Here is a 22,809-nt window from a genome sequence, read left to right on the forward strand (position 1 = left end):
GGCCTGGTACTGTACCGGTCCTGGTTTTCTTTCCAACATGGACCTGTTGACGCGAAGAGCAGCACAGTACGGCTTCGCCCAGCTCAGTTCACTAATAAGGTTCAGTCTGGTTTTAGTTTGTATAAGGGGCCCCATGCTGTCAAGGAGATGGTGTCTGGCTGCATGGGGCCCCGGCCACAGAATAATCACGTGTACAGAGATAGTTGTTTGAAGCCCTGAGGGGCCAGTAAGGGGCTATTGGACTCAGACTGGGGGGGGCTCAGGGAGCAGATAGAAAGAGGGAGAGATAGAGGGAGAGATAGAGGGAGCAGGGAGAAAGAGAAAGAGAAAGAGAGAGAGGTAGAGATAGAGGGAGCAGGGAGAAAGAGGGAGAGGGAAACCGAAAGAGGGAGCAGAGAGAGTGAGAGAGAGAAAGAATGAAAGGCAGAAAGAGAGGCAAAAAGAGAGAGATATATAAAGACGAGAGTGAAGGCTCACCCATTCTCCAGTTTTAGGTGATAAGCTACTCACCTTGTCGGTGCATGGGAATGTTTTCACCTAAGCGGTGGATTTGATACTAGGCGCTCATAATCCCTCACCTAAGCAGTGGATTTGATACTAGGCGTTCATACAGTAGTCCCTCAGTCACCTAAACGGTGGTTTAGGAGGGCCCGCCTCCCTCCGGAGCGAGCCAGGGTGAACGCGCTGACGGTGGTTAGAAAAACAGAGATAAGTGCTGCAGGGGGTGTTTCTTATCAGTTATCACCACAGCTAAGTGACGTCATGTTTCCCATTTCCCAACCAACGCACCGCGGTGGTCACCTTATCACCTAAAACGGGAGTATGCGTGGGCCTTAAGAATCAGTAGTGAAATCATTTTGCAATGGCGATGGTTTGGCCCGGTGGGTTCATGGAGGCGGTAGGATGTTGGAGGTGGCCGGGAGAAGAAAAACAGGAAGTGATAGAAGTGACTGCGGTCAAGGCCAAGCATTTACAGTGGTAGAGACAAAGGGCGAGGGTGAGGTGTGCGTAAAGCTGTAGGCCCGGCCAAGAAAGGTACGATAGGCTGAGGTGGCTTCAGAGTGCTTTGAGAAATAAGAGTCAATCCAGAAGACCACATTATGAAGGTCTGTGATAGAGTCGTTCTATTAAGTGCCATTCTAATTAATCAATTAGATTAGATGTTGAGTAAAAAAAACAAAAAGAAAGAGTGTTTCCACTCAGTACCAGAGAACGGCTGGTCTTGTAGCAGATGCTTTCAGCAGATGGTTTCAAGATGACGTGAGTTCTGGAGGGAGAGAGGAGAAGGATAGGAAAAAATAGGAAGGAAGTGATCAGCATCACAGACTGAACAGGTGAGGTGTATCAAAGTGCAATTGTATCTGAGTCTGTGTGCTGTGCAGTATACAGTTTACTGTATGTTGATGATGATATGATACTGTGTGTGTGTGTGTGTGTGTGTGTGTGTGTGTGTGTGTGTGTGTGTGTGTGTGTGTGTGTGTGTGTGTGTGTGTGCGTGTGCGTGTGCGTGTGCGACTGTGTGTGTGTGTGCGTGTGTGCGTGTGTGTGTGTGTGTGTGTGTGTGTGTGTGTGTGTGTGTGTCTCACTGGTGTGTCGTTCCACTGTCGTGGAAGGTCTTCGGGCTCAGGTGGGTAGGACATCCAGGAAGGGCTTCGGTAAGAAGAGGGCGGGGACATGACAAAATAATCTGAGTACCCCGGCCGATTGGCTGATATGGCGTAGACCGCTGTCATCGGGTTTCCTGCATGAACAAAAAGCAATCTCTCGTCACCAGAATAAAGTGCTGTTTGATGTCTGCCACAAGTATTACATAATCGCCTAATCGCAATTATTTGAGATAATCGCGATTAATTGATATTATCACAATTATTTGATATAATCACAATTATTTGATATGATCACAATTATTTTTCAATTATTATCGTCAATCCTTTCCACGTTGCAAAAATAAGCAGATTTACAACATTTGGTGAGGTGTTATTGTAAGCTTGCAAATAAACTATTTCCACTGTTTTGTACATTTTTTGGAAAGAAAGAAAATGTATTATGTGTCAGTGATATCTTTGTATATTTAAGTTACTAGACCGGTGCCCGGCTGTAGACTAAAGCACTGAGCCGGCTATGCAATACCCGTTTTACCCGTGTCAGAGTACCCGTTCCACCCATCTGTCTGTGTCCTTTTTATGCCCATATATGGAGATTTCTGTATCTGTCTCTCTGTGTTCCATTATTCCTATATGGAGTTCTGTGGCAGGCATTCCCAAATATGGAGTGTTGTGATGTCAAGGCCCTGTCCAGAGCCCGGGCAGAGGCCTTTTGTGGCGGTTCTGGACTACAGTGGGACACCGGGCACTGCACTCCCTGTGGGGGTGTGGAACGCGTGTGTCGAATCTGAAGTCGGTGGGGCTAACGGTTCTCGAGTTACGTGCATTACAGCCGTACACACATACATACAGACAGACAGACAGACAGACAGACAGACAGACAGACAGACAGACAGACATGGTACATTTAATAAATACATACTCTGTACAATTGTTTTTGTTGTGTGTCATCTTTTGACTGAAATGCGCACAGCCTCGCACACACACACACACACACACACACACACACACACACACACACACACACACACACACACACACACACACACACACACACACACACACACACACACACACACACACACACACACACACACACACACACACACACACACCCCCTACTATACCTGAGTAGGTGGTAATAGACTGGTCAACAGTGACAGCAGGGAAAGGGGCTCTAGACAGTGGCAGGTAGGGGGCGCCGTTGAGCTGCAGATCAGAGGCTTCTGATACTCTTGGCTTTATCAGGCTCATATCTGGAGTGGAGCTGTGGACAAACAACAAGCAGCAACGTCACTGGTGGAAAGTAACAAAGTACAGTACTTAAGTACTGTACAATTTTGAGGTATTTTGTATTTTACTTGAGTAATTCCAATTTCCAATACTTATAGCCTACTATTCAATACTAGAATAGAGGCGAGTCGAGTGCTGCTGAGATATCTATCTAATAATTTAGCAGACGCTCGCTCGCTGTCTAAATCGCTCGATCGCTGTCTGTCAGTCAGAGTACTTCCTTAGCATAGAGCAAGACAGCTGCTCGCTTTCTGCGCCATCTCACAACGCCACGACGCACGGACCGCCTCACGTAACCTAGCGCCGCACAGCCCTGTCCTCCAACCTCAATCTGCCCTGCATTACACACGCCAAACATTCTAACAATCATCTTAATAAAATTAATTTGCAACATTTTAAATTTTAAAAACAACATCTCCCCGCAAATCATGTGTCACCAGTGTCACCAGTGAAATGCATGTTGGGACGGACACAGATTAATACTGGGACACACTTTTCCGCGCAACAGACCCACACGCCCATACTGAACATCATTTGCTGTTTATATATTCAGAACCTGTAAGGACTAGTAAGTTAAAACATCTTGTATATGGAGGAGGGGCGTCAAGCCACCAAACGTTTGGTGGCTTTTAATTGTTTTTAAATGTATAGGCCTGTCTATTAATTAAGGCATTTTAAATGAATGGGCGAGAGTGTGCTTGAAGCTTGTCCCGGTGGGACCCCCCTTTTCCAATACTTTTACTGCTTAGGTAAAAGTATCAATACTGCAATATAGAAATACTGAATTACAAGTAAAAGTCCGGCAACTCGCTCGCTTGGGGGTTTTCTGGTACGGAATTGCCAATCTGTGTTATTTCACCGTGTTTGGGTGAGACCGGGTTGACTAGAATGTTGTCAAAAAATGTTTTTAATCAATAAAACAAATAGAAAAAGTACTATAAAATATAAAAAGGGGAAAAAATTACGGAGAGTGTGTTCCGGTTGCAACTGTAATAATGAGGAATTTATTATCTGAATTTGCTTCAGCGCAGTGTTCCTTCCAAGGGTAAGTGACTTCTTATGAGCTGGCTGGCTGGGTGCATAACAGTGCAGTAATAATCATTCATTTCATCCACTCATACTGTAGGCCTGAAACATATCCAAACACCCAGTGGTGGACAAAGTACTCAAATGTGTACTCTGTTGCAAGAAAAATGCTGGAATTCAAATAAAAGTGTATTGGCATCAAAATGTACGTTAAGTACCAAAAGTAAAGTATGCAGAATGTCCCAATTCAAGTTTTCAAATGTCTAAAAATCGTTAATATCAAGTCGACAAGCTCACAATGCGTCTCATCGCGACTCATTGTGAGCTTGTAGATCGGCTACCCACTTGAAGTGGGTAGAGAAAGTTTTGTAATTGCAATCAATACCTACAAAGTAACTAGTAACAAATAAATGTAGTGGAGTAAATATACAATATTTGGATGTAGTGGAGTAAAAGTACTGGAAATAGGAAATACTCAAGTAAAGTACAAATATCTCAAGATTGGACTTACTGTAAGTATAGCACTTAAAGGACCACTTCACCACTTTTCAACCGATCTTCATATAATTTGTCATCTCCAATGATTATTATAAAATAGCAAAAAATGTTTCTACTCTGTGTCTCATAGGAGGGCTGTGGGCAGTTTAGAAACCCGTCCGCCAGTGACACCATCAATGGGGAATCCAAGCTAATTGAAACTGCAGGCTTTCTATTCCTGAAAAGTTGCAATGCGAAAATGGAAGCCATCGTTCTCAATGATAATACATATCTAAATATTATATATATTTTTTAAATCTTGAAAACCCACAGCCCTCCTATGAGACACAGACCGAGTAGGAAAAAAATGGTGGTATTTTATCATGAACATTAGTGAGGACCAATTATTATGAAGATAGGAACCCCTTTTGGTGTTTTAATGTTATACTTTAGCTATTGAAAAAATAGCAGATCTACAAGCTACAATCTAGTGCCGCGCTATGAACTTGTAGGTCTGCTATTTTTGAAAAATCAAGAAAATGTGGTGCAAATCTTTGAATATATATTCTTTCACAACGAACGTCTTAAACTCATATCGTTGCTTCTGGGGGGGGGGGGTCCCTGGAACTACATTATTTCAGATGGAAGTCCACGGCCAAATACAGATAATTCTGTGGGTCCTAGAAGACATTTGTAGAATCTGGTATCAGGTCTAAATTTTGGGCGGGAACCCCTTTTGGTGTTTTAAACATTATGTTATAATTTAGCTATTGAAAAATAGCAGATCTACAAGCTCATAGCGCGCCACCGAGTGGCGCGCTACGAGCTTGTAGATCTGCTATTTTTGAAAAATCGTGAAAATGTGGCACAAATCCTGAATTTCGAGGTCAGGCCTAAATGGGTTAAGTAAATGTACATACTGTAAATGTACATACTGTAGTTACTTTCCACCACTGCAAAAGCATATCTACTGTACAGCGAGTGCTGCCAGCTTGCAGACGCTTTGCACCTCGCCCACTTTCTCTCTCTCTGAGCAACCTTACCATGCATATTAAAGAGCCTGTCTCAAACACTGCACTGCCAGATGTCAACCATCCAAAGCACTGAATATATTACACAAGTTGACCGTTTCATATTGAATGCTTGGTATATATTTGCATTCAGAATGTTTAGGTAGGAATAAGAAATAATTGGATGACCCCAAAAACCCTTTACAGAAAATAAAATTGCAAAAACTTGACAGTATTGATGCCATTTGGGGCGCCCGCTGGCCTAGTGGTCCAGGCGCATGCCACATAGGCTCTGCCTGACGGCGTGTCCCGTGTTCGAGTCCCGCTCATGACGACCTTTGCTGCATGTCTCTCCCCTTCTCTCTCTCTCCCTCTTTCCTGTCTATCTTCACTTGTAACTATCAATAAAGGCAAAAAGCCAAAAATATTAGGCAATATAAATGATGTTCTTGTAATGGGGACATATTGGCGTAACTACCATTTATAATATTTAGTTTTTGAGCTCATTACGCTCTGCAGTAGAATATTATTGCAGAAGTTCCTCTTAACTAATTGCAAGAAATCTCTTCCGCCACAAGATGGCGAACATGCGCCGTCATGCAAGCCAATCAGCTAAGCAGTCAATCAACCGCTGTAGTCCTAAAGTGCCCAGCAACACAGTGCACACAGCAACAGCATTTCAATGAAGGCGCTGTGTGCAGTTCAAAAGATGCAGACTAACTTATGGGCCTTGGCTTGCCCACAGCAATGAGATAGGGGGGAGAGAGAGAGAGAGAGAGAGAGAGAGAGAGAGAGAGAGAGAGAGAGAGAGAGAGAGAGAGAGAGAGAGAGATAGAGAGACAGAGAGAGAGACAGAGACAGAGACAGAGACAGAGACAGAGACAGAGACAGAGACAGAGACAGACAGAGACAGAGAACTGAGGAGAATTTTCAATTCATATTATTCTGGGTTTTATTATGTAGTGTACCTGCTTTTTGCAACATACACACATGTCCTCTCTAGTAATAATGTATTATCCATTATCCATTTATTTTGTACATTATTCATCCAAAATTCACACTGAGCACACTGGTGTGGCCTCTTTATCCAGTGCCTTGTCGTTCGAAAACCGAGTGCGCTGCGCCCCGGGTGTGCTGACTGTCCGCACTGACCGACCCTATACTCAGAAGTTGGGGTTGTTTAGTGTGCGTGCGTCACTGCTGTGTCTCGAGTGCTCCCCGGTGGCAAAATTGGTCCTTTGAGATGTAACGTTTTGAGGTAATCTATATATGCATATGATTGCCATGTATGGTTCTGTGCATACTGTATTGATGTGTGTGTGTGTGTGTGTGTGTGTGTGTGTGTGTGTGTGTGTGTGTGCGTGCGTGCGTGCGTGCGTGCGTGCGTGCGTGCGTGCGTGCGTGCGTGCGTGCGTGTCATCATACCGCAGTAGCGAAGTTCCAGGCGGCGGTCCTGGTCGCGAAGGGATTAGTGGGGGCGGAGAGCCAATCCCCATATCAGGAAGCTGAGTAAACCTGAAACCCTGCAGCAGCCAATCACAGTGCGGAAAAACACAATTCCAAATGAAGGCTACTGTACTTGTCCAAAGAGACATGCAATTAATGGAAACATGTAGAATAACTCAAGATGAAAGGTACAGTACAACAGCACACTAATGCAAGTGTGTCACTTGTCACCCACAATCATGACAATGCCATGGCCTGCCATGGCATTGTCATGATCCTGCCAAGATTATGCAAGAGAGGGTGAATGTGAAAAGTTAAAATGCTGATTTAATATATTGTGTACACTCATTGCCTTATGCACGGCTTCGTAAAAACTGTCGCCACTGCATTCTGAATTAGCTTTGTCTAGTTCTATTCTCAAGTATTCTTTCTGTGTACACAGCATCCACACGTTTCACTGTCATGCAAACATCTCTCTAATAAACCTTTGTTGTTGCCTATTCTATTCTATTGGAATGGAAAAAAAGAACCTGTTCAAATATTAAGTATGCAGAAATTACTACTACTACTACTACTACTTTTCATTCATTACATTTATAAAACCCAGAGACCTGGTGTCTCTGTCTATTTTGGGCATGTCATTACAGGAAAATTATTTTTCTACCTTTCCAAAAACAGCAGATCTTCAAGCCCAGAATATGTTGCTTTGTGATGCATTGTGAGCTTGTAGGTCAGCTATTTTTGCTACTCTTGCACGACACACCGTATAAAACAGGGCATAAATTTATGAGAAAAATTAAGATGAAATATGGAAAATAATTCTGCCCGACGGCGGCAAGATTCTATTATCCCGTTACTTCCCGCCAGAGCCTCTCCAGTACTTACAGGCTTAGGCAAGCTACATTGATGCATTTCCACATAGCTGGGAGTGCTCCTCTGTCTGCCTCCACAGGGGTGGTTCATGGTCCCCGGGGCGCTCGTCACCCCCTCGCTGTACGGGCTGGTGTGGGAAGGGTTGTAGGCGCTGTGCGCGGCGTGGTGGTGATGGTGGTGGTGGTGGTGGTGGCTGAGGGAGGGAAGATTAAGCCCGAGTTGTGTGCGGGTGTTAAAAATAGGCATTTTGAACTTGTACATTGGATATTTGTGCGACATCAGCTCGCAACTAAGTATAAATCAGGCATACGATTAGAATAATTTGAATGGGCTGCATGTGCAGTGTTGATTTCGTCAACAAAAACAAAGACTACCTTATTTCACTGCCGAAAACGTAACAAAAACGGAGTAAAAACTAAGGTATGATGACTAAAGATAAACTATATATATCTATCTAAAGATCACACCCGTGTGAAGTGAGGTTCGCTCTTATCATTGTACAATGTACATCATCATGGATCATCTCATACTGGCCAATCAGAATGCCTGTTGCCACAAATCTTGTCATATTTGGCAGACATTTGACCCAATTTCTCCTTTCATTGTCAATGGCAAATATTGAGACGTGTGAGGTCAAAAGCTATATATAGGCGCCCCTCAAAAAAAAACTAAAACTAAATAATATACAATTTCGTTAACAAATAAAAACTAGACTAACATGTTAGGGAGGGACTAGTCACTAGTGGATAAGAGATCCAGTAGAACTAAAAGACAAGTCATTTCATGCTTGGTTGCGCTCTGAAAATACACGCTTAGCTCACAACGTGTTTCTTTGTGAGCTAGTAGATCGGCTATTTCCAGCATGCAATCAAGTGTAGAATCAGCAATTACAACGCCATCAAGGCCAGGACAAAATATTTTCAATCCACTGTTAGTCGACTATCATTTCATGATATTTAGTCGACTAAAACTAGAGTAAAACTAAAACATTTCAGATGGCTAGTAAAATGTGACTAAAACCAAATCAAAATTTGCAGTTAAAATCAACACTGCCAAACAAGGAAAACATCCGCTAAATTGAGCTGTACGCGCCTCTCTCTTTGCTCCACACATCAGTGCATATTGTACATTATGAACTTCTGTGAGAAGCATTTTTGTGTCTGTGTTTTTTTTGTTTACTTGTTGGTTGGCGGGGATGGGGGGTCGTGGTCCGGAGGTGCCAGGCTGAAGGCGTTGCCTAGCAACATGTGCATCTGCGTGCGGACCTCGTCGATGGAGGGCTGCGAGCTGAGTGTGGAGGAGTCGGAGCCGCGGTGACCCTTGACTCCCAGGCTGCCGGTACCAGTCGACCCGGCGCCGTATCCCAGAGAGCTCATCAGACGATCCACGTTGGTCTCCTCAAAGGGCTCTAGTTCACCCTGGAAGAACACACACACGTGCACGCACACAGTCACTATGCGATATGCGGTACAGTGGTCTTCCACTGCTGGCCTGCTCGCTTTGCCTAAAAAAATGGCAACAAAAAAATACGGGGAAGGAGCTTTTTGCTTCTACGGGCCAGCGGCGTGGAACAAACTCCCACTGTACCTTCGACAGGCAGCCTCTGTAGACATTTTGAAAGCACAGCTCAAGACCCACTTCTACACTCTTGCTTTTAATTGACCTTTTACATTTTTTGTCATTCATGTCCTCACTGTATTGTATTACTGCTATTATTTTTAATGTTTATGCCTTGCTTTTCTTTTCTTTCTTTCTCCATTGCTCTGTAAAGCACTTTGAGCTGCATTTCATGTCATGAAAGGTGCTATACAGATAAAGTTTTATTATTATTATTCATTGATTGGCCGAGCGACGTCACGCCACCGGCATACGCAGCCGATTACAGTACTTGCGCGCTCTGATCAATAAATCCTTCATGTATATACAGCATACATAGGCATCTGGCTATCTATATTAGTAGCTTAATGAGTATTCAAATTGTATTGTCTTTTTTATGTGCAATATATTTGTATTTAAGTCATAAGTTCATAGTTAACACTCCCATCGCCCAGGACGAAGTTCTTTGTCCTTTATATTAGTAACGCCCAGGACGAAGTCTTGTCCAAAAGACGAAGTTTATTGATATGAGAACGGATCGCATGGCTCCATAGCCCAGGAGCGCCTGTTGGGCAATCCTCGGTGACGCGCAAGAGTGAGACGTCATTGAAAAACTCCCTCCCCTGTTTAGCTGATAGAAAAACGAAAATCTTAAAACGTTCATAACTCGCGATCTAAATCATCCCGTCTAATTATGAAAAAATATCCTGTGTTAGACGGCGGTCCAGTCGCTAGTCGCGATAGATTTATTCTTGTCTCCCGTTGTTGTCGATCGACTCTAGAGTGGTGTGGCTATTGTTAGCTGCTACACACACATCAACAACAACTTCCGGTCCGTCCGGAAAAGGGGTCCGTGTTTATAAATCGAATGGGCGCTATAATGTAATGGATTAAATAACCCTGAGTGATTCAAGTGTTACATAATAACTAAATGCATTTGAAATTAAATAAAAATTGAACTTTTCAGGATTTCAATAAGACATAGCCAAAAACGTATATAGGTTTGCAATTGAAAAATTGCAAAAATAGCAGATCTACAAGCTCAAAACGCGTCGCAGTGTGACACGTTCTGAGCTTGTAGATCGGCTATTTTTATTTCATTTTATTTACATTTTTGGAGGGCATGTAGACCGGCTATTTTTGCTACTTTTGTGTACATAGAATGTCGAAGTAGGCCTAGGCCATTACGAAAAATATTGTGGAGTGAGTGTGGAAATATAGTGGCACTCTCGCCATCATCAAAGTTGCCCACCCCTGATATGCAGCACTCAGAGACAAATATAACGCACATCCTCTGTTTATTTCGGTGCAAACTGTGAAAACAGAAAATGTAGAACAAAGGGGGGACTTTTGAATGCTCCAAAATCTTTATTAGCAAAACAGCACAGGCATACTGATACGACGTTTCGACCGGTCGAATACCTGTGCTGTGTTTTGTCACTAATAAAATTAGCGACATGAGTACTTTTACTTTTGGTACTTTAAGTACATTATGATACCAATACATTTGTACTTTTCCTAGAGTAGATTTTTAATTCAGAACTTTTACTTGTAACAAGTATTTCTACATTGCAGTATTGATACGTTTACTTAAGTAAAAGATTTGAGTAGTTTTTTTTCCACCGCAATGCCCAAAAGATGGTATCATATGCTCTTTTAAATTAACGATCAGGATTGTCCTGTGCAGTAGAAATAGATAATGCTGTAGACGTATTCATCCAAGATACAACATCACAGACTCATAGAAAGCAGGTAAGCTGCAGGTTCCACACAGCAATAAATAAGGTTGTTTCTGGCAGCTCTACAAAGCAACAAAACACATTTATAATAAAGCTGATAAGACCAGACTACATATCTATTAGCTATACACCCACACACACATCCACACACCCACACACACATCCACACACCCACACACACATCCACACACCCACACACACATCCACACACCCACACACACAGCTGCAGTCGCACGCACGCACGCACGGCACGCACGCACGGCACGCACGCACGCACACGGTCATCCATGCTGCATTACAAAGTGTTCAGCACATCCTAGGCTATTAAGCGCTATCGAGTTTCCCATCTGAATCCATGAATAGGCAGTAATGATATTCAGAAGCAGAGAAGCCATTGACATTCAGCTATAGGTAGCATGGCTGCTGCCACTATACTGCATCACAGGCCAGCGGGAAGAGATTACGCCCTCGCTCCTGCCTGCTTCTCAATCTGTCTTTATGTCTCGCTCTGCCTTTTTTTCCTCTCTCCATTCCTATTTTCTCCATATTTTGCTGTCTTTCAAATGAGAAATTCTCCCCGTGGACCCTTCATCTGATCTTCCTTTATTCGTCTCACTTACTCGTTCCCTCTCGTCTCTTTGTGAGGAGATTTATGAAGTTCATTGGAAGGTAATTTACTAATCCTCTATACGTCTGAGTTCTGCGCTGCATTCTGAAGCTTAGAGGGGAGAATTGGGAGGCAGAGAGAGAGGGAGAGAGAGAGAGAGATATAGATGGAAAGAAAGAGATAGAGACAGAGATGAGACTGGAGGATTAGCCTCATGTACTGTAGGTGATGAAGTGACAGAGCTTTCATATGTGCCAGCCCCTGTGTGACCTCATTGGAAGAAAGAAAGTTAGAAAGTAAGAAGAAAGTAAGACAGACAGACAGACAGACAGACAGACAGACAGACAGACAGACAGACAGACAGACAGACAGACAGATCATCTCCACACCTCCATCCATGTACTCACATCATAGCCGTTGTTGCGTATGCCTCTTCGGGAGCGTTCTCTCAACACCAGCAGGTCCATCTCAGCCTCCACTGGGCTGGGGCTGCTCAGTGACTGCCGACTCCAGTAGGTACCTGTAGGCTCTCTGGGATGGGAGTACCTGGACAAATACACACATCGTCAACCGTCTGCTATACTACTTCTTCTTTTCGTGTCTTTGAAGCATGTGGTTAGATGACAGTTTCCCATTTCTTTACACCAGGGGTGCCCACACATTTATGACGTGAGATCTACTTTAAAAATGACCAGCTCAACAAGATCTACCCACTGAAAAAATAAGTGTACCATTGCTGAAAATAGTTTAAATATATAATGTACCTGGGGGGGCTTTGGAACAGTTTCTGCTGTCAAAATATGTCCCCCCCGTATTTCACTTAAACGCCCAATGCATTCTCAATGGCAATAGCACAAACTTTGGCATGCTACTAGACCTAGTCCTACATACTTACGCCTAGAAACCCCATTCAAACCTATTTAGGTTCATCTTACGGTGGAAATCTTTGAAATGTTTCATAGTTTTAGAAATATAGTGCTTTCAAATTTGAGAAATTTCTAATGGGGCTCAATGGCAGCTCTATGGCACGTCAAAAAATTACTTTCACCTAGAAACTCTATTCACACTTTTTATAATTCAGCTTACTGTGGAGACACATTCTGGAACTTTTTACTTTGAAATGATTTGTAGTTTCGGAGTTATTTAACTTAAACGCCCAATGCATTCTCAATGGCAATAGCACAAACTTTGGCACGCTACTAGTCCTACATTGTAGGACTTGACCGTGTAAAGTTTACACAGTCTTTTGCATTATTGTTGAACTCTGCAAGATCTTTTAAGCTGCAAGGGCAGAGGGAGGGCTGCAACGTATGGTGCTCTTCTCCACATTCACAGATGGTTGTGCCGGTTTTGTAGCCCCATCTGGCCATAGCAGCTTTTGATCGCCCCGTTCCTAGGCTGTTCTCAGGCGGTTGAGTGTCATCCAGCGGACCTACCGGACCCAGACCCATATAGTTTGAGAAGAAGTAAATTACGCATCCTACATGGGTCTCGTTTTTTCCCCATTCTGAATTCCCGTAGACTTTTTACCTGAGATCATATTCTAAAAATGTCTTCTATATCCTGACAGTTTTCTGAAAAAGCTATGTTTCTATGTCAGTCGTTCTTCGATTTTTCAAAAATAGCAGACCTACAAGCTTGTAGCGCGCCACTCGGTGGTGCGCTATGAGCTTGTAGATCTGCTATTTTTCAATAGCTAAAGCATAACATAATGCTAACACCAAAAGGGGTTCCCGCCAAAAATGGGTTAACAGAACAAAGACATATTTACACACCGTCAACTAAGAACCGTGATCCAAAAATAAATTAATGATCCCAGCGGTTTGACTCATGAAGAATCAACTGATGGCAAGAAAACGCTAATGTTACTGCCGCTGAATTAGTTATGAATGACTGACTATCGTGAACGATACAGAGCCACCTCCCGGGCAACATTGCAGAGACAGTTTTTTGGACCACAATGCTTATATGAGACGATGTTAAGATGACCCAATGTTATTCTCCACAGAGAACAAGGGGACAAGCGAGTGACGTCAGGACTTCAGCACTCTATAAAGGCTACGGCATGACGTTTATAACAAAGCAACCGCAGGTCGCAGTTAACTATGAAATTGTGCATTTCCCGTCAGTTGTTTGGTTGGTTGGTTGGTCACCCCAGGCATGACCATATAGCCTATGGCAGGGCTATTCAACTGGCGGCCCGCGGGCCGCCCTTGGAATAATTTAAAAAAAATAAAAATAAAATGAAGAGAGAAAGTTACAGGTATGATGTGTGCGATATATAAAGTGCTAGATTATCATAATGACAGTAATCCTAAATTATATTCTATCATATTCAAGGGCTTTTGGAGAGAAATTAGACTCCTGCTGTGTGTGTGTGTGTGTGTGTGTGTGTGTGTGTGTGTGTGTGTGTGTGTGTGTGTGTGTGTGTGTGTGTGTGTGTGTGTGTGTGTGTGTGTGTGTGTGCACGCTTTCAGCTATAGTGCTCGTTGACGCTCGTTCTGTCAAATAGGTCTATTCTAAGGTATAGCATATTTGTATAGACATATATCACCCTGTGCTCATACTGTGCACAAATGTATTAGCCTACATAAATCTTTGTGTTTGAACACAAAATGCATTAGAATCCAAAAAAATGCGGCCCTCCACACACAATCATTCTACAGTTGTGGCCCCCGACCTAATCTAGTTGAATACCCCTGGCCTATGGGAATGCCCCCGTATATGGTGACATCATCACGCCCCATATATGACATCATGTGATGTCATCAATATTAAGCCCATATATGGAGATCCCTGATGTCATCAATATTGGCCAACAACTCTACATCTCACCTCAAACCTCAAACACTTAGATCTCCATATATGGAGCTGACCCCCCATTCCAAAGCGCCAGTGCTCTCCCAGCAGTTTGCTGTCACCCAGGCGGATGCGTGCACGCGACGTCGCTTCTCGCCCCCAGGCGACCAAAAGAGAGATTAGACTTTGCGAGCTTGTACATTGGCTATTTTCACTACTTCTTAATTATTTATTGTTTTTATTTATTGAATTTCTTAGATTTGTTTGTTTGTTTGTTTTATAATACATTTATTTATTTATTTTTTATAAAATAGAACTAACTCACCCACTGCCTAGAGTAGACCCTAGATCGTCTTTTGACGTCTTTTCCCTTATGGCTTTAGTCGCAGAGATCGCCTTTTGACGTCTTTTTTCTATATATTGATTACGTTTCACAACTCTGTTCTGCACGCGTCTGTATCACTCTGGTTGACGTGCGATGAAGTAAACAGCAAAAGCAAAAAAAAAACGGAAGTGAAAGGTCTGCTGGCTTATGCTGTCTATGGGAACAGATTTTTTTTTTAAATCCTAATATCTCTGATTCTCTTTCCAGGCTGCGTTTATGATTAAAACAAGCTTGATTTGCAGCATCATTTCTATAAACACTATGATCGCCGGTTACAAAATGTATGTTTTTGGGTGAATTAAATAACATATGTTCCTGTTATTATTATTTTTTGTTACATTTCTGTCTAGTAAACTACATATTACTATTCAATCAATCAATCAATCAAAGGTCAAGGTCACTGTGACCTTGTCTCTGTCTCGTTACCTCTTGTGACAATCCGCAAAGGAGGCCCTCTTCTCCTCGGCCGTCATTGGCTCCTTGAGACCGTTGTCGTGTCGGGCGAGCCGGGCGTCGCGGTGACCGTAGCCGTGGCTCCTGCTCTCGGACAGGGAGAACTCCCCGTAGCCCTTCCTCCTGGCCTTCTGCCGCAGCTTGTTCCTGTACTGCTCGATGTCAGACTTCTGCTTCAGGCCGCTGTGGTTTGCCTGCATCGGCATCGGCAAAAGCTAGTGTTGATTTTGACAGCAAAATTTTGGTTTAGTTAGTCATAGTCTTTTGACTCAAATTAAATGTAGTTTTAGTCCTGAAAGGCTGAAATGTTATTTTGGCAGGCCTTGATGGCATCGTAATGTCAGATTTTACACGTTGGAAATAGAAGATCTACAAGCTTTCCCAATTTAACCCGCTTTAATGACTTTAGTCTGCAGTAGCTTAACGACTAGTATTCAAATTTTAACGCGTACTGCCATGCATTGTGAGATCTGCTATTTTCAGTCCCCCGAGTGCAACGAAACATAAAATAATCTCTTCTCATTAGTCCCTCCCTAATATTAAAGTCTAGTTTTTATTTTTTGACGAAATTGTCAGTATAGTCATAGTTTTAGATATCATGGATTATTATTTATTTTTTAAATACCTATTAATTAAAACAACAACTTTAGTATACTGTATGTTTTAGACTGTAATTAAATTGATTGGTTGCTTATTAATTATGAACATAATCCATCCATCCATTCCGATCTAACCCGTTCATCATTGCACAGTATAACCCTGGATGTCTACAGAATACATTATCAAGAGATATTGCAGCTCGTAAAGCATCTGTCCCGTAACAGTAGACAGGGCGTGAGATCTCGGTTTAATTTGTTCAACCTCCTGGGGACACAAACAATCACTTATAAATCACCACAAACGACCCTGACTGCAGAGGAGACTTGAGATGGGATTGAACGAGCGAGATAGAAGGCAAGGTGGGTGGGAGTGGGACAGACCAAGTGGGAGTGCATCATGTATTTAGAAGGTTAACCCATTTTGACCTCAGATCAGATTCTAAAAATGTCTTCTACATCCTGACAGTTTTCTGAAAAAGCTATTTTTCTATGTCAGTCGTTCTTCGATTTTTCAAAAATAACAGACCTACAAGCTCGTAGCGCGCCACTCGGTGGCGCGCTATGAGCTTGTAGATCTGCTATTTTTCAATAGCTAAAGCATAACATAATGCTAACACCAAAAGGGGTTCCTGCCCAAAATGGTGGTGGAAAAAGTACTCAAAGGTTTTAAGTTACAAGTAAAAGTCCAGAATTCTAAATTTACTTGCGTAAAAGTACAAAAGTATTGGCATTGATGTCGTTTTTTCCCTGGTCGTATGACACCACTATGATGTGGATTTCGGGGAAATGAAGACAAGAATTGTTGGTCATCTTTTGTTTATTCAGTGACAGCCCATAGCACAGATTCAAGGCCCTGGAAATTGTCCCAGAACGCCAGCTCTGTCTATCTGTCTGTGATGTTCACTCTGCTCTCCCGACAGTCCTCCTTCTCGTCTCGAGAGCTAAAGTCTTTATATACAGTTGCCAGATCTTCACAGAAATATTCATGTCCTTAATAATAACACATGTAGCTCTCTCTATCACTTTGGCCTTTAAGCTGATCAGCTAATTAATTATACACATGAAATGTGTTTAATCCTCATAACAGATGAGACTTGAGACAACATGCATGGGCATTGGATCAAATGGTCAGTGTGTGGTGCACGCTGTCATATCAAATGGTCAGTGGAGATGAGAGGCATTCTTGTTCTTAATATAGTTCAGACTTCAGAGCATGGACATGACACAGCCTCTCTCTCTCAGAGCATGGACATGACACAGCCTCTCTCTCTCAGAGCATGGACATGACACAGCCTCTCTCTCTCAGAGCATGGACATGACACTGCCTCTCTCCCTCACAGAAGTACTGAACTGGCACAGGGACTTTGTGGAGTGCCAACTGAAGCAGTTATAGGCACTGGTTATCATTTTTTATGGACTTTGGTATGACTCGGCCAGGGATTGAACCCAGTCTCAGGAGAGACACTCAGACTGGGTGGTTGTGAAATGATTGTAGCGACAAGATCTGGATTCTAAATGTATGGCTCCTTGAGAAAATGCATCCCTGGGAATTCACAACAACATCAATACATCATGACAACAATCCCAAAAAGGAAATGAATGTAGATAAGAATACACCCTGTGATATCATGCTTCAACATGTGTGGTAAAATTACTAATCAAGATGCAACCAGATGAAGTTGCCGCTTCTAGATGACAGGACAAAGCTACGGCGCGTCTACAAAATTATGACTTTTTGAGTGGTGCAACCACTCCCTTACGGAGATGTGTGTGTGGGTGGGTGGGTGGGTGGCTGCCTGGCTGGGTGGGTGGGTGGGTGTCTGGGTACGAGCACGAAAACAGCATGGTTGTTTTTCACCACCTGTGCGCAACCTAACGCACACACAAACACACATGCACGTATTAACTGTATATATGATGCTTTCGGGTGTGCCAGTACAGTACAGTGACAGTACAGTACAGAACAGTAGAGGGTACAGTAGAGGGACCGCCACACGGTAACTGTCATTTCTCAACCGTTTCGGACGCGGGACAGCACTCCGGAACCGGCCCGGCCCCCTGGCCGCGTTCCTGGGGGTCTGGAACTCCCCCCCCCCCAGGAACCCCCACACGGAGTTGCACCACTCACTTCACACGGGTGTGATTTTTATTACCATGGGGGATGACTGACCCCACTGTGTGTGCGTGCGTGCATGCGGGTGTTTGTGTGTGTGCAGACTGAGACTCACCTCTCCATTGAGGACGACAGAGTCTTGACTATGGGAGGACGATGAAGCTGGGTATGAGTAGGTTGGCTGGGCTGTCATGGGTTTAATGGTGATCAGACGCAGAGAGCCGGTGTGGTCCTCATAGGGGTCTGCAAACACAGTAGAACAGTGGTTCTCAAACCGTTTCATGTCAAGGACCCCCAAATTAGCCCGCAGACCCCCAATTGAAAAGACATGCCAGGGACCCCCATAAGAGAAGATCTTTACGGCTCTAGCAGTGACTCTCAACCATTTCAATTTCAAGGACCCCAGGCAGTTTGCATTAGGCTGGAACCCCATTTAATGGAATTTCTATCTCATGGAACCCCAATTTATATTGTAAAATCACTGTTAATTTAACTCTGAGAGTGTACAAATGCAATCCATTTGTACAATCTCTGAGTTACAGTCCCATAAGGGTCCATTTGGTTCCTAACTATCATTTAGCTGGGGGACCCCCTGGAACTCCCTCAAGGACCCTCTCTATTTCAATACAGAAAGAGAGAGATGAAGAGTCAAAGCAAACTTGTGCCTCATCGAGCGACCAATGTCAAAACATTATAGTGGAGGAAAAAGTACAACATTTTGCTTCTGAGAACACTGGGTAGAACATGCCTGACTGTTAATGTGAGTCACTGCACGTATGAAAATGTTTGCGCTCGTTACTCATATGGCCCTCATTAGTTTAGATTAGCTTTCCCATGGACACATTAGCATAGTGTGTATGGTGTGTGTGTGTGTGTGTGCGTGTGTGCGTGCGTGCGTGCGTGCGTGCGTGCGTGCGTGCGTGCGTATCACAAAGCATAAAACGAACCAAGGAGGGTGAACCGGCATAAAACGAACCAAGGAGGGTGAACCGGCATAAAACGAACCAAGGAGGGTGAACCGGCATAAAACGAACCAAGGAGGGTGAACCGGCATAAAACGAACCAAGGAGGGTGAACCGGCATAAAACGAACCAAGGAGGGTGAACCGGCATAAAACGAACCAAGGAGGGTGAACCGGCATAAAACGAACCAAGGAGGGTGAACCGGCATAAAACGAACCAAGGAGGGTGAACCGGCATAAAACGAAACAAGGAGGGTGAACCGGCATAAAACGAACCAAGGAGGGTGAACTGGCATAAAACGAACCAAGGAGGGTGAACCGGCATAAAACGAACCAAGGAGGGTGAACCGCGGATGTATGTTCACATCCTTCTCCCTGCAGTGGAAGTAAAGAATGGGTGTTTGGCAGTGACTCAGATGATGCCAGACCTCTTCATTGAAGAGCCAGAACAGTCTGCCGGCAGCTAAAAGCCCACGCTGTTGGCACTTATCCCGGTTAGAACGCAGGGAGTTTAAAGTTAGTTACTGTTGATATTTGTATTCAACTTGTGTGCTGCTTGACAGTTAAAAATATGGAATTAATGACAGTGTAGCACACTGTCTGCACCAGGTCCAAAATGCATAGTGGTGATGGTAAAATAATTATTTTTATTATTTTTAAATATTATTTTAGCCTATTATCACTTATCAGTCTTCCCTGATAGTGAGAAGAAAGTGGAAAAAGCCTGTCTCTCCTTTTCTTACTAGCGCTATACAATACACCAGGGGTTCGTTTTTGGCCGGGGGACCCCAGGAGATGCTTTGGCAGTGTCTCAGGACCCCCGCCCCGCCCCCTCCCGACCCCCAATATACATTGACTGCTACAATAACCTTAATAATAGAGACAATACACCATAAATAAATACTGAAACCAGATAATCATTAGGGAAGGTGTATATGTGACTATTATGTGTACTATATGTAAACTCTTCATTTCCATTTTCCAGCCATTCGGTTTTTCTTTATTTTATTTTTTTAAATAATTTGGGGACCCCCCAAAATAATTTGGCGACCCCCAGATGGGTCGCGACCCACGGGTTGAGAACCCCTGCAATACACAATTCATACATTTTTGCATTATTTTCATGATCCTTTTATATTATTTTTTCATATTTTCTAACAAGCATTTGATTAGAAGGGAATTCATGTATATTGCACGCCATTTTCAGCAGTGCTTGTTTTGTTTTGATTGTGATAAATACGAATCCCCTGTTTATTGGTGCCGAAATACATCAAAGCACATTTAGAGTGCTAAATTAAAGAACAAATTCAATTGCAGGTGCAAACAAGGAAATGAAAACTGCCCCACACACAAAAGCACTGTAAACTTGTTGAATATTTAATATAGCAATGTTTCAGACCTTTTTCTTCATGCATATAAATATAACCCTGAAATACCGTATATAGCATAATAGGGGATTATTTGAATAATAAATACATATTGCAATAACTTTTTCACAGAAGCCTAATAGCTGCGGGCGCATTTGTAAAGATTTGGCTTTTGGTGACTAGTTTTTGAATTTTGGCTTGGTGTTAGGTATAAGGTTTTCAAAAAGCTGTGCAAACGTTTTGGGAGCGCCCCTAGTGGTCTGTTTACGCAGACTCAAATATTAGACACATAATATGTGTCTAACCATATATTATATGGTTGAAAACCAAAATAATTGATAAAATAGATTTTACATTCGATTCTGTTACTATTGGGTGTGCTAAATAACATTTTTAGGAAAATCGAAAAACCAGAAAGGCATCGTTTTCAAGATGGCGTCCACGGTGGCTAAAATTAGCTAAAATGCCTATAAACTGGGATTTAATATGTAAAAAATCATAACAATTATGCACTTGGTAACTACTTTTTGAATTTTGACACGGTGTTAGGTATGGGCATAAGGTTTTCAAAAACCATCGCAAGCTAATTTGGCTCGCCCCCTAGTGGTCGGTTTGCAATGAAACCATATTATATATGTCAGTATATGTGAAACCCCAAATAATTGATAGAAGAGATTTTTCAATGGATTATGTTACTAGTGGGTGTGCTAAATAACATACTAAATTCTTACGAAAAACAAACATCTAGAAAGGCATCGTTTTCAAGATGGCGTCCACGATGGAGCTGCCGGGAGCTTAAAATGCCTATGGTTTCATTGCAAACCGACCACTAGGGGGCGAGCCAAATTAGTTTGCGATGGTTTTTGAAAACCATATGCCCATACCTAACACCATGCCAAAATTCAAAAAGTAGTTACCAAGTGCATAATGGTTATGATTTTTTTACATATTCAATCCCAGTTTATAGGCATTTTAGCTCATTTTAACCACCGTGGACGCCATCTTGAAAACGATGCCTTTCTGGTTGTTCGTTTTTCCTAAAAGCTTTTCCCACAGCTTTTCCCACAGCTTTTTGAAAACCTTATACACATTCCTATCCTAACACCACGCCAAAATTCAAAAAGCCAAATCTTGGTGATTTCTTACGAGTTCGCCCACAGCTATAAAGTCCTTTGAGAACTCTTCTGATCCCAATTAGTTTTTTCCTATCCTTTACTATGCTTTATTCCTTTCCTATGATCATCTATTTGTCTTGTTCCTAAAACTAATAACTCTATTAATCTTTCATTTTCTATGTCACTGCCTCGCCATGTATCTTTTTTTTAAAGATCCCCTTCCAATTTGTGAAAAGAGCACTTTTTATGTCCATCTCCTTATTCTCCTGTTTTCCAGAGGCCTTGTACTTCCAAAGGCTTAGAGGGGAAAATGGAACAATTACTCATCCCAACCTTTCCTCCTGGCATCCGTTCATTCCGTAGAATAAACACTATAAATCAAACAAATTACTGTGAACACCACTGGCCTGCTGATGCAGAAGAGATTGAAAAATCACAGTGTTCCAGAATGTCACTGAACAGAAGCTCTGCTACCTGCAGTTATCGGGTGCGTTTTCAGGACCAGAAAGAATTCTGTAAACATGTCGAAGAAATCATTTGTAGTGTGTTTACTGACACCATTGATAAGCACACGTGCCGCTGAAGAGTCCCCCCCCTGGTGATGATTATGTATGTACAGTTTGAGTCACTGTTTAATACTGAGTTCTAGAATCTAGATCAACACTAACACTCACTTCTCAATGTGCAATTTTGAGCATGTTTGCAGTGATCACTGTGAAGCTAAAAGTAAAATAAAAAAGGTAAAAAAGTATAAAAGGTAATGTGAAAACGCCCCCAGCTGGTAAAAAAATCAAAACGTGGAAGTATACTTTGGGCTACAACAAATTTGACACTGATGACTGGTTTGTGAGATTAGCTCAGGACACACAGACAGACTTTCATGTAGACGAGTAGGCCCCTACAAAGCCACACAATTAAACGAAGGGCTCTATTTTCGTCCCTGCCTTTACCCGCGACGCTGCCCGCAAGTCAGCCGCTGCCCACAAGTCAAATTACGGGTATAGCAGCTTGCACTGTCCCTAAATGGTATTTTAGTCCAACGTTACCCGATATCCATTATGCCAACACCATTATTTGCGCCTAGAGGTGTGGTCATGGGCGTGTTGGCACGCTTTACCCAAAATGGCTATTTTGGTCACACACATTTGGGAAAGCGCTAAGCGCATAGCTTAAAAGCACCCGTATGCCGTAATGCCAAGTCAGTTTGGTATAGAGTAGGGTGACGATACGAATATATCGGCAATCGTGGATTGGATGAGTCTATCGCCAAATATTTTTAATAGGCAATTTATCGGCGATTTATTCTTTTTTTAAATAATACTCAACCTTATCGAAAATCCAACTCT

The 22,809-nt window shown here is 42.8% G+C and overlaps 1 protein-coding gene across 4 annotated transcripts in view; it reads right to left on the reverse strand.

Annotated features, from left to right (window-relative positions):
* Nucleotides 1-333: 333 nt before the first annotated feature.
* The window catches only part of kiaa1549la (KIAA1549-like a), a 154,632-nt gene continuing 132,156 nt past the window's right edge, over nucleotides 334-22,809 (reverse strand). For 3 of the 4 annotated variants that reach the window (XM_079500653.1, XM_079500652.1, XM_079500650.1), the window contains 9 exons: nucleotides 18,136-18,263; nucleotides 15,282-15,523; nucleotides 12,079-12,217; nucleotides 8,909-9,147; nucleotides 7,742-7,922; nucleotides 6,836-6,933; nucleotides 2,732-2,871; nucleotides 1,587-1,741; nucleotides 334-1,267 (listed from right to left, as the gene is read on the reverse strand). In XM_079500653.1, coding sequence (XP_079356779.1) covers nucleotides 1,238-1,267; nucleotides 1,587-1,741; nucleotides 2,732-2,871; nucleotides 6,836-6,933; nucleotides 7,742-7,922; nucleotides 8,909-9,147; nucleotides 12,079-12,217; nucleotides 15,282-15,523; nucleotides 18,136-18,263 — 1,352 coding nt within the window. In that variant the 3' untranslated portion in view covers nucleotides 334-1,237. The remainder of the gene's footprint in view (nucleotides 1,268-1,586; nucleotides 1,742-2,731; nucleotides 2,872-6,835; nucleotides 6,934-7,741; nucleotides 7,923-8,908; nucleotides 9,148-12,078; nucleotides 12,218-15,281; nucleotides 15,524-18,135; nucleotides 18,264-22,809) is intronic. The other variant, XM_079500651.1, reaches the window with a different exon arrangement.

Source organism: Electrona antarctica, assembly GCF_951216825.1.
Source record: "Electrona antarctica genome assembly, chromosome: 5".
In the NCBI taxonomy this organism is placed as follows: domain Eukaryota; kingdom Metazoa; phylum Chordata; class Actinopteri; order Myctophiformes; family Myctophidae; genus Electrona; species Electrona antarctica.